Here is a 15,273-nt window from a genome sequence, read left to right as displayed (position 1 = left end):
TTTATTTTAATACTCAAATATTCCAAAGATAACACAAACTCTCTGTCTCTCTGTCACGTCACCAAAGAAAGCTGATCTCTACCAATATCTTCTCTATAAAAAGTAATTGATACTGTCGTGGGGGGTACAAACCCCCACTCATATTCCCATTTGGCTAATTAATTAGTTGCATATACTCACGAGTGTATTACCCAACCTATTTTGCAAACATTTGTGTAGAAGAATGGCATATCCCATCCCTTCAGTTGGATCCCATTAACATGGCTTTTAATTACCCCATTACAGCCGTTCCCCAAACTGAAATAAAATTGGCCAAGACAAAGACAGAAGCTAACTGTTTTGCACAACGCAATTCGCATTAATTAAACTTTATAGAGTGGGAATAGCACACCCCGAAAATGTCAAAATGTCAGGCAATAAAATCACATTGATGGTGTGGCGAAATTCTGTGGAAAATTATCGCATTCTATAAAGGAGAATCTTCCAATGACTCATAGTGCTTATATATATTTATATATTTTTTATTTTTCAGCATTTCAAGTACATGGCGAAAAACATAAAAGTTATTAATTAACACTTGGTTGGTATCTTTCAGGAACATCTTTAAGCAATTGGCTAGCAGTTTCTCGACTTGCTTTTGTTTTTGGCAAACAAGTATTTCTTTGGCTTTTACCACTTTTCGCCTCGTCTCAGGCATTATTGTTTCTCTTTTGTGATTAATGGGTGCGTTACCATTGGGATTTAGTGCGCGACTGACTTCGGCTAATACCAAACCAACCCACTCCCCTCCAGCATTTAGCTCCACCCATAAAGCATCTCTCATGTTTTTTCAATTACACTCTCGTCTGTTTGAATTTTGCGCCACATTTTTAATGCCGAAACCATAAAAGTGCTCATGTATGTATGTGCAGAAATAAAAATAACAAAAAAAAAAAAGTAATAACAAAAAAATGGCTAAAATAAAAGCCTGGTTTGAAGATTGAAATAATGCTCGTTAGTAGCAGCAGCTACCGAACTATAAAGCGCATAGTTAGTTATAGTAAAAAAAAAAAGAAAAAACCTCTGAAATTAGTTTCGAATTTTGAAAAACTCAGTTTGCTATGGCGGAATGCCTTAGTCACGCCACCTGCTGCAATCCACTCTTGGCCAGGTAAGTAGGTAGGAAGGTAAGGAAGGTACTAAGCGCACTCCAAAATCTATTTGGTAAACATTGGACGAAGCGTGTGGAATTAAAGCCAAACACGATAATTGTGCCGAGACTCCAAAAAACTACGAGAGATTGTCAAGGTCGTCTGTCTTACACGAATAAATCTGGTAATTGGTTAACTATGAGTGAGAATAATGTTAGATCTTCATAGTTAATGACTTATTAATTTAGTGATTATCAGTAAGTACTCAGAGGAGAACGAGACAGAAGGAGAATTATATTTAATAACTTGTAATTAAAATAAAAACATTAACTTCTTAAGTAGTAACCAAAAAAACAAAGTTTTATCCGCATTTCCTCTATATAAACCCAATTCATTCTGTATTCCTCATTATCAAAGAGACCCAGTAGGGCTTCTCCCACTAAGTATATATCATAATGCTGGCTTATCGGAAACTACACATTGAACACATTTAGAGTGGTGGCCCCATGCATCGACGGGAAATGAAAAAAAAAAGGGCGATGAACAAAGCAAAGAATTCAAAGATACGAAGAGCAGGGAAACCCCATTCCCTTCCAGTAATTTGAGACATTGCCTAAGGGCATACAAGGAACAAAATAATCAAAACCTTCGACGGATAAACGCCTGAGTGCAGCAGGTCAGAAAGGACCCCGGCCTGCCCTCGATGTCCTCGGCAAACACTTCATTTACGGATGTCTACTCGAATTGTATCTCATGGATGCGAAACCCCAGCTCTGCTGCTGACTCATTTTTCCTTGAGTTTCCGAACAGGTTGGCCGTTGGCCGACTCATACACATCCCCACCCCCCGCTCAGATACAAATGCAAATGCCCACACAACTGCGCAAACATTGCGAAAAACATTTACTTGAAGTACGGGAACAACTACTACGCCCAAGCGAGCTGAAATGCCCTGAAATTGCATGGAAATTAACAAAACAAAATGCAATAAAATACAGCTAAAAGGTAAGGCTTTTGTAGGGGTATTCGTTGTAGAGATACCTCTTTATAAGTGATCTGTTGAGGGGAGTAAACTATCAGATTCAGATTTTATCTATAAATATGAATAAAACGTAGAAAACTAGAAAAACTAAAGCAAGCAAGGGCAAGTACTATTGTTTGGGCTTTTTTTTATAACTTAAAGACTAAATTGAAAGGGAAAAGTGAGGGCTAAACAATAAATTAAGATTACAAAAGTAACCCAAAAATGTAATTTTCTATTGAAACTCAATTTTTAACAAATTTCATAACCACAATCAAATTTTTTACCAATAAAGAAACATTTACTTAAACACAAAGTATCTGCTTCAAAATCACCATTTAAATTAAAACCTCTAGATTATTCCAGGTGACGTAAAATGAATAAACATAATCCCTAACCCTTTGTCATAACAGAATAATCCCAATGGAATTGCACAATGCAATTCAAGGCTGTAACTTAATTGCTGAGAACTTGCATTCAATTTGCTCGTTCATTGTTCTCTAAAAACTCCAAGTTCGAGTATACCCTTGTGAAACTTCTGTGCTGGGTACTTGGACAACTTAAAAGCGAACTAAGAAACACAAGACGACGACAAAATTTACTTTAGACCAAGCTCAAGCTCAAGTCGGAGTTGCAACTCCGGTGCTCAACGCTCGCTGCTCGAGTATACGAGTCGATGCAATCGGCCAGCGAATTCGAACGAAAGGTACTTGAAAAAGTGCATGCGGGTTCATTTCCTGTTTGCTCTTGCCATTTCAGATGCACTTTAAGAAATTCTACAGATTTTATAGATTTTACAAAGTGCAAAGGATAGGAAGTCCAAGTATTTTAAGATGAGAAATGTGTAATGTTGAAAATAAAGCCACAAAATTATGAAAAAAGGAAAAGAAGTTCAGACTTAAGTTCTTGTTAGTTTTAACTATGATTTTCAGACAGAAGAAAGACTAACATTTAAGAGAGTAAATTTGTATTATTTATTTAAAAATGTCTTACTAAATGAAATTTTATTTTTTACCAAAAAATTCCCATAATTTATGGGTCTGAAACATATTTTTCCGTGTATCTTAGAGAGGCTTCTTGCCATTTTGTGATGTCAGCTCGAACTCGACGACAAACATGCTCAAGCTGTGGCGATTTCCCCCCCATTTTTTACCACCCAACCATGCAGACTTAAAGGTTTTTAGATATACCATATATATATTTTTGTGTTTTAAGGTTTTTTGTGCTGTTGTTTTTGTGGCTAACTTTTGCCTTCTTTTCTGCACTTTTGGCCGTTTGAGAGGCGCTCTCTAATTTGCCTACAGCGGTTTAACGATCATCGGATATTAGGTTTTTTGGCTTTACGTCAGTGCAAATTATAATCACGTAGGTTACGTTTTTTGACACTTTTCCAGCGGCTCAACTTTAACGGTAAACGAAGCCATAGTTTTATTATTATTTATCTTTCGACTACAGTTATTAATAATGATTGGTTTTTGGCCAGAGCTGCGGGCCAGGAAAGTGTTTATCGTCGGATGGATCGATTATCAATTACATATACATAATTTTTCGGCTTTTTTCGCCACATTCATTTTGGGTCTTTTGATTAATTGACCGTTAGCAAGTTGTCATTTTGATTGCGTTTTAATGCGACGCTGAACTTTCAATTATTAGGTAAACCAAATTGCTCGAAAATGTCGCAGAAATGTCGATGAGGTAATACGTATATAGTCCTCAGGCTAGACAACATAACAAAAATGTTTTTGAAATTAAGTCACTACTACTACTCACTATTTAAAATACAGTCTTTACATAAATTGTTTCCCACGTTTCGATGAACTTGTATACCGAATTGATAATGAAAGTGTTAATTTTGCTTTTGTAGTCCAACTGGTTCTGGCGACATTTTTGCAAAATCAATATATTTTTATTGTTTAATTGATTTTAAAATCAAGAAGATATTCTAGCTTTTAAATTCGAAATTTTTGTTTTGTTTTTGTGCTATAAATATTTATCACTGTTGGTTCTATCAATTTGTTAACAGCCAATAAGTTGTAAATACTTTTACTTATTTAAAATCTTTTTAGGTATAAAGTTTGAGTTTGGGTAATTTTTAACAAGTTATGCTGTAAATTCAACCAACATTAACTTCATTTGATTCTAAACAGAATAGATTCCAATTTTCCCCATGACCTTATGAGATCACCAAAACCCATCCCAACTCACCTTTTGGAATTACTTAAGCGATCTTCGCCGGCTCTTGTTGGTGCCTCGTACAGCATTCAAATTGGACCAATTGGGGCAGAGTTACCAACTGGCGTGCTGATCTCGTTAGAATCTAAGCTCGTTTCTTTCCGTGTTTTTTGGGTTTCTTATTTTCAGATGGGAGACGAAGCGAGACGCGGGCTGGCACTTGGTATGGGTATAGATATATAGATATAGGTATAGGTATAGGTACTAGGAAGGGGTACTTGTTGCTCGTTGTTGGACTCCAAGACCCAATCCCCGAACCTCAAACCTCGGATCTGGACGTCGGCCAGAAAATGGAAACGCGATTAGAGGCAAGCGAAAAGGGTACGGGTACACAAAAAAGATGCAGAGCCAGCAGCACGAAATAATATAGCAGAAGAAAAAAAACGAAAACAATGCCAGAAAAAAATCAACATGCACACACTGACACCAAGAATATGTATCTTAAAACTGGTTTAAGATTTGTCGGGGATTTGTTGACTCGGCCGCATCGAGTGTGTGTCTATGGGGGCTCTGTTTGTACTTTCCAATAACAAATCCAACTTCTTGTTTAACTCTTTGAAAAACACACACACGGATATCAAATATTTCCATACAGAATCTTATTCCGAAACAACTGTTGCGCCTCTGTGGGAGGCAAGAAAATCTTGCAAAGATCAGTTGATATTAAGGATCTCACGCACTTAAACACCGTTTGACAACGTTATTATATTTATTTAAATTATTTATATTATATAAAATGTACCGGCACAATACTCGATCGCCGTTTCAAAAACATTCAATTCCAAACACCGGGACAACGGAGCGAACGCGCGAACCACCCGCGACATCCATGAAATACAAACTGAAACGAAACGGCACCGAATGCTGCCTAGAGATGGTAAGACACTGCACTGGCGAATAGAGATGTGTTCGTGATGGGTCTCCTTGGTGCACAATTATCGATGGGAAAAGAAATTTAAAAAAGTTATATTTATGTGATTTTTATTCACAATGTATTTCCTTTAGATACAACTTTACTATGTGCCACGATAAGTAGAATAACCAAAGGGGTTAAGTAACAAAGGGATATGATAATGTTGATTTTCACTGCAATCCACAATTATATCAATTACTGGATATAAAGTTTTCACATTGCGTTCCGCGAAATAGGCGCCCACGTGATAGGTGAGCTTGTAAATACCACTGGGAAATTGCCCAGGCTCCAAAAGCAAGCATCGACCATCAGCATCTGTTTGGGCCGCCCGAAGAGATCTCCACTCCTGGATCTCATCCAGCCTGGAAACGGTTACTCTGACATTGGCGGCTGCTTTTCCTACTGAAGTGTCCTGAAATAGAGATATTTACAAATTTTACTTGTAATTAATATAAAGTAAAATATCTATATAAAAAACAGTTTACCAGTATGTGAGTAGAAAATTTACGTGCTTCCATTTTAAAGGCAACTTTAGGACTGATCGTAAGTAACTTTGCAGATAACAACAGCTCCAGTAAATAATACATTTATCTAAATATTTAATTGCATTTAGCATTAATCTGGGAAAAGTACTGATAAGCGGGATGAAAGAAAGATAAGATAAGGGCGATAATAACAAAAGATTTTTTTGAAAGGTTCTTTAAAAAGAATTATTATGTTCCTTAAAACTTTTTTTTTAACTTTCCATATTCCATTTCCGATATTCCACAAATTCTACTGATTTAACTTTGGCGGCTGGCGAAACTGCGCCACATACGGTCACACAAACTTCTCCGTTTGAACTGCACGTGTTTACCATTTCGTTTGCTGGGCTAACTTTAAACATTATCCCACAATGGCAGAGGAAGGACCACCTGAGGCTACCATCGACTTTGTCCCAGCATTATGCTTCGTCCCACGGGGCGTGGCCAAGGCTACTCCCGATAAGATCGTGCTGACAGAAGCTGAGCTAGCTAGGATTATCGGTGATACACAGCAGGAATTAAACGAGGAGAGTGACGATGATGCGGAGGATAACGAGGAGGCCGCAGAAAATAATGACGACATGGATGTGGACGACCATGAAGATGCCAATAGTGAAAACCGTAATCCTCAGGATGAGTTTGAATTCCAGAATTACGATAACGAGGAAAACGCCAATGTCACCAGTTTGGCGAACATCGTAGATGCTGGCGAGCAGATACCTGATGAGGAGGAAGGACTCGAGGCGGAAGATGAGGTGATCAAGCCCAGTGACAACCTAATTCTGGTAGGTCACGTCCAGGACGACGCCGCCTCCATGGAGGTGTGGGTTTTCAACCAGGAGGAAGAGGCCCTTTACACCCATCACGACTTTCTGCTTCCCAGCTTTCCGCTCTGCATTGAGTGGTTGAACCACGACGCGGGCAGTGACAAACCGGGAAATATGTGTGCCATTGGCTGCATGGACCCAATCATTACTATTTGGGATCTGGACATCCAGGACTCCATTGAGCCCACTTTCAAGCTAGGCTCCAAAGGCAGCCGCAAGCAGAACAAAGAACAGTATGGACACAAGGATGCCGTTTTGGATCTCTCGTGGAACACAAACTTCGAGCACATTCTGGCTAGCGGTTCCGTAGACCAAACTGTGATTTTGTGGGATATGGATGAGGGTCAACCGCATACCACCATTACAGCCTTTGGCGAGAAGGTACAGTCAGTAGAATTCCACTCCGAGGATGCGCAGAGCATCCTAACCGGTTGTGCCGATGGATTTGTTCGACTCTTTGACTGCCGCGACGCTGATGCAGTGAACTCGTCCAGCATTGAGTGGAAAGTTGACGGTGAAGTGGAGAAGGTCCTGTGGCATCCAACCCAGAAAGACTACTTTATCGTGGGCACAAACGATGGCAGTCTTCATTACGCGGACAAGCGATCTCCAGGCCAGTTGCTATGGTCCGTTAAGGCCCACAATGAAGAAATCTCTGGGGTGTGCTTCAACAGCCAGATGCCCAACCTGCTGACCTCCACCTCAACGGAGGGCACCCTTAAAGTGTGGAACTTCAACGGTACGGAGGCTAAACACGTCTACGAGCACGAGTTTAACATGGGTCGCCTGCAGTGCATGCGGCAGTGTCCCGAGGATCCCTACACCCTTGCCTTTGGCGGAGAGAAGCCTCCACGATGTGCGATCTTCAACATTAAGAACTCGATAGCCGTACGCCGGTCGTTTGGCATCGCCGATGCGGAGTAGTGAATGCATTCGTCTGCGTATTCATCTTTGTATATGCTTTCTATGACTTTTTAAATAAATGTGAATTATATATAAGGACCTTAATTCCTAACTTTTTCATTGATACAAATTTATTGATAAATTGTGTATATTTGCACTTTACACTTTTCTGCTTAATAATAAGGACATTCCAGGGGCGGGGATAGACACAAATGGGTTACAAAACTTTAATCCTAAACATTCCGATCATTCCTTAAGTCTAATTTACGTATACTAAAAAAGCTAAACACTGATCCTAACTCTTGAAAAGACCCACACACATGAGGAGATTACGTCTCGTGAAGTGCAGGGTGACAAACGGCGAATTCTTGCTGGGGAACGTGCGCATCAGGTAGACGTCCTCGTCATTCTCATCCTGATGGTGCGACACAGTAATGTGATTGCTGATATAGTCCTCGGTGACCTTGTGAAAGTCCCAGAGAGTAAGGTTGTTATCCAAACCAGCAGCCGCCAGGACAGTTCCATCGCGACTAAAGGTAATCGTGGTCACGGTACTAGTGTGCCTAAGCAGTGTCGTGACCAGAGCACCGCTCGACAGATCCCAAATGATGATGTTGTGGTCCACTGATCCCGAGGCCAGATACCGTCCGCAGGCAGAGAATGCCAGAGAACTTACCGAACCCTTGTGTCCTGTCATTAGGCGTACGGACTGTCCAGTCATGTTGTCCCATAGACGTACAGTGCGATCGCTGGACCCAGTGGCCACGTAGTTGGAATTAGGATGAAATTGCACACAGTCTACGTCTGACAGGTGGCCCACAAAGACGCGCAACGCTTGATTGGAATCCGTGGCCCACAGTCGAGCCGTTTTGTCGTAGGAGCAAGAGACAAAATAGTACCCATGAGGCGCAAAGCGCACATCCCAAACTGGGTAGACGTGTCCGCGGTAGGTGACCACGCAGGACCACGTGAGCAGGGACCACAGCCTTATAGTGCTGTCTTCCGAGCAAGAGAGCAGCAGGTTCATCTCAGGAGCAAAGGCACAGCGGTAAACAGGTCCAGTGTGACCGAGAAAACTTCTGGTCACCTCCCCGCTTCGATCATCCAACATACGCACATTGATATCCGCCGACTCCTTGTCCAGCTCACGTAGTGCATCTGCATCCTTGAGCGCACGCAATTTAGCGGGAGTTAAAGACCAAATCCTGACGCTGGAGTCACCAAATCCGCAGGCCAGCATCGTGGAATCATCTGAGATCTCGGCACATGTGACGCCCTGGTGAGAGTTAAGCACTGTATAGAAGACAGCGGAGGGCAGTTGATCCTTGCTCAGGGCCAGACGCTTGCTGGCTTCTCTAAGAGCTTTTAACTTTAGTAACTTGTCCGAGTCCTTCAGTTCCGGTAGCGGAATTCTGTCGATCGAGGGAGCATTGGGATCCGATTTAGACTTCTTCGACAGTAACGGATCCTTTTTTGGTTTTTTCTTCTTGGGGCGATCCGGCGCATCAGGATCATCATCCTCCTCCTCTGCCGCCGGCGCAGGGGTGGTAAGGGTCTGGAAGTCTACCTCCTTCAGCAGTCCGTAGTACACACGCATTTTATTATCCTGTCTTTTGGCCTCACCGATGTGGGAGCCCGCGGTGGCGACGCACTGCAGCTTGTTGCGCGCCATGCCCTCATAGGTGTCAAAGTGCAAGTACTTGGACACTATGTCCGCCACTACTTCTTGTCGGCGATCTTGAATGTGTCGCTTAAACAACGAGTGCGAGTCCCTGGACATGCGGATCACAAACTTATCCTGCTCCATGGCGGCCACTAAGTCGTTATCCAGCAATTCCTCCGGCTTGGACAGCAGCAAAAGGTTCAAAAGACCCTCTATATAATAGCCGTCGAGATCGCTTTTGTACTTTTCAATGAAATCTTTGGCCTTTTCCCTAAGCCCACTGGCGAGGATCTTAAAGTAGATTTGCACCAGAATGGGATACAGAACCATTGACAGCTCGTGCTTGTAAATGTCCAAGGAATCTTCCACGAAGGTGCGCAGCTCCTTGTAGGCTAGCTCGTAGTGCTGGGCATCGAAACTATCGTCGCCGATGAACTTGGCCAGTGCCTCCGCTGCATTTGCTTCCGTCACAGCTGATTGCTTGTGATCCTGTGCCGGGAGAGGGACATGTTTCCGCTCCCGGTCGGCATCTCCGAGACCCAGAGCTGCGCCAAGCACCTGCTGGACATCACTTTCGGTGATATCTGACAAATCTGCACTGCTTACATTGGCCTCTTGGCAGAGCAGTTCCTCGGTGCTCTTCAGCTGGTATTTCTTGATAAGTTTCAGTAGGCATAGCAATTCACGCTTATCGTGCGACGTTTGGGTGCCGTTTCCGCCATTAATATTACTCATTTCAAGACTCATTATTGTAGAAAATAAAAATACACCGAACCTGTACTATTTTGTTTTGCGTGGAAATGTGACCAGTTTTTCAGCGGCTAAAAATACCGTGGTGCTCTGTGTAATATTTTAAAAAATATACTGAATGTGCCGAAAAGGTGCAGTGAATACAAATTACAGAGTCTCATTTATTAAATATTAAATAAGCAATATGATGTTGTCCTATAAAATTCACTTTTGAAGTATTGTAAAATCAAAAGAACAATTTTTAGAAATCGCGTGCTTACTTTTAGAAAATTATAACACAGTAATAGGTTATTAATTTCCTAGTGTAATAATGGATAGTTTATCGTAGACTGGTAGAGTTGCCCCAAAACTTTTGGTATTTTTCTGTGTATTTTTGTTACCAGAACCAAAACATTCGTAATGAAGAGGAGAGTAATTATAAAAAAGGTAAAATTTAACGTAACTGGCGAAGCAAATTTTGTAATTTCTATTGCAGATAGTAATAACATGCTGTGCATTAACTGTATTAACTTGCTATTGCGTATTTCAGTGTATCTGTCTGGCGCCCAACCCCCAACTCCTTGAACTTTGACACTGTCTTTCGAAATTAACCCTTGTACTCGTGCTTTCTTTTGTGTTTTTGTCCATAGTTATTGTGAAATATGAATGAAAATGATGCTGCGGTAGGTCAACAACTAATATATTAAACCGTTTAGCTAATTCCCCATTCGATTCATCCAGAAAAAGGTCGTTGGCAAGCGGAATTCGGTGTCATTCGATCAACAGGATCCTGGTCAACCCAGATTCTGTTTCTCCGGTAGAGTTCAGGAACTAATCGAGGGCTACAACTCCGTCGTACAGCTACTGGCGCCCAAGTGGCCCTGGTTTCTCTACCCCGGATATCTGACATACGCCGTATACTGGCGCTACGCCAAATATTACAAGGACAAGTTGCTGCTGACCCCCATTCCGAATCGCCTCTACGATCTGCTGATCAAGAACGAGCTGATTAAGTCGGAGCACCTGGTGTTCGCTAGTCGGGAAGTCTACGACACCTACGCCGAGTCGCCAGACGTCAACTTTGTTAATTTGGTCATCGGCGGGGGGAGGGCTAGGATCAGTAAGCAACAAAACGGCAATGGAGGATCTTCATCCCAAACGGTTATCAAGCAAATGCTGCAGGAGGCTCCGCACACCATTGTTGCCCAGATACTGCCCTTGGCCCAATGTCAACCGAATTGTTTGTATGTCCAGGTGGGTATCTTATATATAAATATACTAAATCAAGTTATAAAAATCCGTGCCATCTTTCAGGAAAACTTCTATGGCAACATACTGGATCGCTTTCGAGTCCGCTCTAACTGTTGGGTCCAGCTAGACCATTTTGCCGATGAGCAGACTATTCCTGGAATAGCAACCAAAGCTCATGTTTACTTACTAACAGATCCCCACGAATTACCCGCTGAACTGTCCGAGATCATCCTAAGCAATTACTTCAACACCCCCAGACTCCTGCATCGTGGGCACACTTACCGAATTGAAGTGAACGCCGAGTTGGTGGGCACTGCAACTTATGCTCACTATTACCTAATACTTGCGAACCTACGTCAAGTGTACTTAAAGTGTATTCACTTGGAAACTAAGGGCAGTGAGTTTGAGTTGCAAGCAGTTGTGGCCAAGAACTTTAGCAACTTGGTTCAAGTACCATCAGCCCACAGTTTCCTGCCTCGTCAGGTGCTAGACAGCGTGGCTATCGTGGAGAACTATCCAAGTGGCTTGCGAAAGCCTTACAAATTATTGCGCTCATCGGTGGATGCCTTCCTGCCCAAGAAATCAGCTTGCTTATCCTCAAAGCACATCTTTCCTGTATTTCTGCTACAGGGCGAGCGAGGATCTGGCAAGTCGAAGCTCGTAAATGCCGTAGCTCAGGAGCTGGGAATGCATATTTATGGAGCGGATTGCGCAGAGATCGTTTCTCAGGTTCCCTCTCACACCGAAATGAAGCTGAAGGCGGTCTTCGCCAAAAGCCAAATCAGCGAACCGCTCTTGATTTGTTTTCATAACTTCGAGGTAAGTCGGTATCTTTAAAATTTAAAAAACTAAAATTAATTACAATACCTTAAATTTCAGATATTTGGCATAGACAACGAGGGCAACGAAGATCTTCGCTTGCTTTCCGCTTTTCACGTTCAGGTACAGGAACTCTTCAATCGGGATCGCAAGCATCCAATTGTTGTGGTGGCTTTGACCAGCGACAAACATCTTAAGCCGATGATTCAGGGTCTCTTCTTGGAGATCATAAACATTGAGATGCCCAGCAAGGAGGAGCGATTTGAGATACTACGTTGGATGCACGTTCGCGAGACATTTAACGATGTAATCCATAACCAGAAGGCCATCGATCAATTGCCCTTGTTTTCTCGTGAAAATCAATTGCGATTCATGCCTCGCGTATCCCCCAGTTGGAGGGAAAGCCTGAAGGTACTGCAGGACGTGGCTGCCAAGTCGCAGGGATTTCTGCTGGGCGACCTGCAGTTGCTCTACGACAGTGCAGTTCGCATGAAGATTCGCCAACGGTTAGGTAGGACCACTCTGGATATGTCCCACTTTGCCAAGAACCTAACTGATATGCAGAGTTCCTTTGCGGATAGTTTGGGTGCGCCCAAGGTACCGAAGGTTTATTGGTCGGACATAGGTGGTTTAGCCAAGCTGAAGGATGAGATCCAGAGTAGCATAGGCCTACCGCTAAAGCACGTTCACCTGATGGGCAAGAACCTTAGAAGATCGGGCATCCTGCTCTACGGACCACCAGGAACTGGAAAAACCCTGGTGGCCAAGGCTGTGGCCACCGAGTGCAACCTTAGTTTCCTTTCCGTACAAGGTCCGGAGCTGCTGAACATGTACGTTGGTCAGAGTGAACAGAATGTTCGAGAGGTCTTCTCTCGTGCGCGGTCAGCTGCTCCTTGTGTGCTCTTCCTGGATGAACTGGACTCCCTAGCTCCTAATCGAGGTGTAGCGGGTGATTCGGGTGGCGTTATGGATAGAGTGGTGTCGCAGCTTCTAGCTGAAATGGATGGTATGAGCGATGGCGATACAAGTAAACCCATTTTTATACTGGCCGCTACCAATCGCCCGGATCTTATTGACCCCGCCCTTTTGCGCCCCGGTCGCTTTGACAAGCTTTTCTACGTGGGCCCATGCTCCACTGCCGATGACAAGGCAGCCGTTCTACGTGCCCAGACCCAGCGCTTCGCCTTGGATGCCGGTATTGACATGGACCAGATTGCAGAGCGTCTGAAGAGTGAAATGAGCGGTGCAGATCTGTACTCGATTTGCTCCAATGCTTGGCTCTCTGCTGTAAGACGTACCATAGACAGACACTTGAGTGGAGTGATTACAGAAAAGGAGCTGGTGCCGGAGAACGTGATCGTGGAGGCTGAAGACTTTACCAAGTCATTTAACAAGTTCGTGCCCTCGATTAGCTCAAAGGATCTTGAGTATTTCAACAACCTTAAGGCGTCATACAGTGTTTAATGTTCCCACAGATCGTTAACTAGTTCTAAGAGTGAGTTTTTCATAGAAATGTTTCGTTATTTTTCAATAAACCCGTTGATTGTTCACAATTCTCAACGAAATTTCACTCGTTTTTGCCATTCGATGGTGTAACTGTTGTTGATATAGGACACTAACGTGTGGGAATTAGACATTAAGCGTTTTGGAAGGCCGCAGGTGGTACGTGATACCAATTAACCTTGACCCTGCCAAAACGAAAGTGAGGTCTTATCATCTTGAACAGCAGCTACCCCCCATGTAGAGTAGGGAAACTGCGTGTTCTCATTGGGATGATCTCTGCAATGATCTCTATAATCTCGGGATGAGGAGGGGTCCCTTATCAATTTCAGCCGGCAGACAGTGTTCTTATCGCGATTCCTCGGTTTATGGACCCCGCTAGGCCAAAGCTGTTGATGCTGGCCCCTAATCTTACTGAGTTTAGTTCGAGTCTGGGAGGTGCGACGAAAGGTTTTGCCAAACATTTATATATTTCCATTCTCCTGTTACGTAACAGACATGGCTTTGGTGTGCGTGGAGGACTTTGAAACGAAGGCAGCTGGCCAGCTGGAGAAGAATGCTCTGGATTACTACCGCAGCGGTGCCGGTGAGCAGTTTACTCTGGGGCAGAATCGTGAGGCTTTTCGCCGGCTGCGTTTACGTCCTCGCTGCCTGAGAGATGTCTCTCGCTTGGACATTGGCTGCACGATCTTCGGTGAAAAGATGAAATGGCCACTGGGCATTGCTCCCACTGCGATGCAGAAGATGGCCCATCCGGATGGTGAAACTGGCAATGCTAGGGCGGCAGGACAAGCTGGTTCCATCTTTATTCTCAGCACGTTATCCACAACTTCGATCGAAGACTTGGCAGCCGGAGCTCCGGACACGATTAAGTGGTTTCAGCTATACATCTACAAGGATCGGTAAGACATTACTCGTATATAGAGGAGTATATTTATAAGTAACATTTCTTTTTCAGTACCATAACAGAAAAACTGGTGCGCCGTGCCGAGAAAGCGAGCTTCAAAGCCCTCGTCTTGACTATCGATGCCCCCATCTTTGGACATCGACGTGCCGATGTGCGCAACAACTTCAGCCTGCCATCGCACCTAACACTGGCCAATTTCCAGGGCGTGAAGGCCACTGGAGTGGGCAATGCCACCATGGGCGCCTCTGGCATCAATGAGTACGTTTCCAGCCAATTTGATCCCACCATCACTTGGAAAGACATCTCTTGGCTTAAGAGTATCACCCATTTGCCTATTGTGGTGAAGGGAGTTCTCACTGCCGAGGATGCTGTGTTGGCCAGGGAGTTTGGATGCGCTGGACTTATCGTTTCCAATCACGGAGCTCGTCAGATTGATACAGTTCCTGCCTCGATTGAGGCTTTGCCGGAGATTGTTAAAGCCGTTGGTGAAGATCTAGTGGTTATGCTTGACGGAGGCATTATGCAGGGCAATGATATTTTCAAGGCTCTGGCTCTTGGAGCAAAGACTGTATTTGTGGGTCGTCCGGCTGTTTGGGGACTAGCCTATAACGGCCAGAAGGGTGTGGAAGAGATGCTAAGTGTGCTGAAAAAAGATTTTGAGATCACCATGGCCCTGATCGGATGCCAAAGCCTAAAGGACATCACATCATCGATGGTGGTCCATGAGAAGCAATACTCCAAGCTATAAGCCCGGAACCCTTTAGGATATATTAAACATTTTAATCTTTCTATAAGCCTATTAAAAACGTCAATAAAGATAAACTAAAAAAAGGTTTGAGTACTTAAATTATGAAT

General features: G+C 43.4%; 6 protein-coding genes across 8 annotated transcripts in view; 3 read left to right on the top strand and 3 right to left on the bottom strand.

Moving 5' to 3' along the window:
• Positions 1-5,224, bottom strand: part of LOC108112776 (mucin-17) — a 38,012-nt gene extending 32,788 nt beyond the window's left edge. The window contains exons 1-2 of one of the 2 annotated variants that reach the window (XM_017223045.2): positions 4,976-5,224; positions 4,356-4,541 (exon numbers count right to left, since the gene is read on the bottom strand). The gene's annotated coding sequence lies outside the window, so the exon portion shown is untranslated. The remainder of the gene's footprint in view (positions 1-4,355; positions 4,542-4,975) is intronic. The other variant, XM_017223046.2, reaches the window with a different exon arrangement.
• A 122-nt stretch (positions 5,225-5,346) lies between these two features.
• On the bottom strand, positions 5,347-5,887 carry LOC108113138 (5-hydroxyisourate hydrolase). Its single transcript, XM_017223646.1, has 2 exons — positions 5,781-5,887; positions 5,347-5,707 (listed from the first exon to the last, which is right to left on the bottom strand). Exons 1-2 carry the CDS (start codon positions 5,880-5,882, stop codon positions 5,399-5,401), a joined length of 411 nt encoding a protein of 136 aa, XP_017079135.1. The 5' UTR covers positions 5,883-5,887; the 3' UTR covers positions 5,347-5,398.
• A 216-nt stretch (positions 5,888-6,103) lies between these two features.
• On the top strand, positions 6,104-7,654 carry LOC108113137 (periodic tryptophan protein 1 homolog). The gene has a single exon (XM_017223644.2). The coding sequence runs from the start codon at positions 6,191-6,193 to the stop codon at positions 7,568-7,570; it is 1,380 nt and encodes a 459-aa protein (XP_017079133.2). The 5' UTR covers positions 6,104-6,190; the 3' UTR covers positions 7,571-7,654.
• Positions 7,655-7,658: 4 nt separating this feature from the next.
• LOC108113136 (transcription initiation factor TFIID subunit 5) lies at positions 7,659-10,011 on the bottom strand. The gene has a single exon (XM_017223643.1). The coding sequence runs from the start codon at positions 9,957-9,959 to the stop codon at positions 7,845-7,847; it is 2,115 nt and encodes a 704-aa protein (XP_017079132.1). The 5' UTR covers positions 9,960-10,011; the 3' UTR covers positions 7,659-7,844.
• Positions 10,012-10,299: 288 nt separating this feature from the next.
• On the top strand, positions 10,300-13,566 carry LOC108113257 (peroxisome assembly factor 2). 2 transcript variants are annotated; one of them, XM_017223807.2, is made up of 5 exons: positions 10,300-10,388; positions 10,492-10,624; positions 10,683-11,195; positions 11,256-12,011; positions 12,072-13,566. In XM_017223807.2, exons 2-5 carry the CDS (start codon positions 10,604-10,606, stop codon positions 13,473-13,475), a joined length of 2,694 nt encoding a protein of 897 aa, XP_017079296.1. In that variant the 5' UTR covers positions 10,300-10,388; positions 10,492-10,603; the 3' UTR covers positions 13,476-13,566. The 2 variants fall into 2 exon arrangements, with proteins under 2 accessions (XP_017079296.1, XP_017079295.1); XM_017223806.2 differs by lacking the exon at positions 10,492-10,624 and having other exon boundaries at positions 10,326-10,388.
• A 370-nt stretch (positions 13,567-13,936) lies between these two features.
• LOC108112201 (peroxisomal (S)-2-hydroxy-acid oxidase GLO5) lies at positions 13,937-15,249 on the top strand. Its single transcript, XM_017222015.2, has 2 exons — positions 13,937-14,413; positions 14,470-15,249. The coding sequence occupies exons 1-2, from the start codon at positions 14,010-14,012 to the stop codon at positions 15,164-15,166; spliced, it is 1,101 nt and encodes a 366-aa protein (XP_017077504.1). The 5' UTR covers positions 13,937-14,009; the 3' UTR covers positions 15,167-15,249.
• Positions 15,250-15,273: the final 24 nt, after the last annotated feature.

Source organism: Drosophila eugracilis, unplaced genomic scaffold (genome assembly GCF_018153835.1).
Source record: "Drosophila eugracilis isolate 14026-0451.02 unplaced genomic scaffold, ASM1815383v1 contig_90, whole genome shotgun sequence".
NCBI lineage: Eukaryota > Metazoa > Arthropoda > Insecta > Diptera > Drosophilidae > Drosophila > Drosophila eugracilis.
This window is presented reverse-complemented; position numbering and strand designations above follow the sequence as displayed.

Coding starts and splice junctions, on each gene's coding strand:
- LOC108113138 (XM_017223646.1), bottom strand. CDS start 5,882: ATGTATTATTTACTGGAGCTGTTGTTATCTGCAAAGTTACTTACGATC. Junction 5,708..5,780: donor AATTTTCTACTCACATACTG/GTAAACTGTTTT, acceptor TCTCTATTTCAG/GACACTTCAGTAGGAAAAGC.
- LOC108113137 (XM_017223644.2), top strand. CDS start 6,191: ATGGCAGAGGAAGGACCACCTGAGGCTACCATCGACTTTGTCCCAGCA.
- LOC108113136 (XM_017223643.1), bottom strand. CDS start 9,959: ATGAGTCTTGAAATGAGTAATATTAATGGCGGAAACGGCACCCAAACG.
- LOC108113257 (XM_017223806.2), top strand. CDS start 10,362: ATGAAGAGGAGAGTAATTATAAAAAAG. Junction 10,389..10,682: donor GGAGAGTAATTATAAAAAAG/GTAAAATTTAAC, acceptor CGATTCATCCAG/AAAAAGGTCGTTGGCAAGCG. Junction 11,196..11,255: donor CGAATTGTTTGTATGTCCAG/GTGGGTATCTTA, acceptor GCCATCTTTCAG/GAAAACTTCTATGGCAACAT.
- LOC108112201 (XM_017222015.2), top strand. CDS start 14,010: ATGGCTTTGGTGTGCGTGGAGGACTTTGAAACGAAGGCAGCTGGCCAG. Junction 14,414..14,469: donor CTATACATCTACAAGGATCG/GTAAGACATTAC, acceptor TTTCTTTTTCAG/TACCATAACAGAAAAACTGG.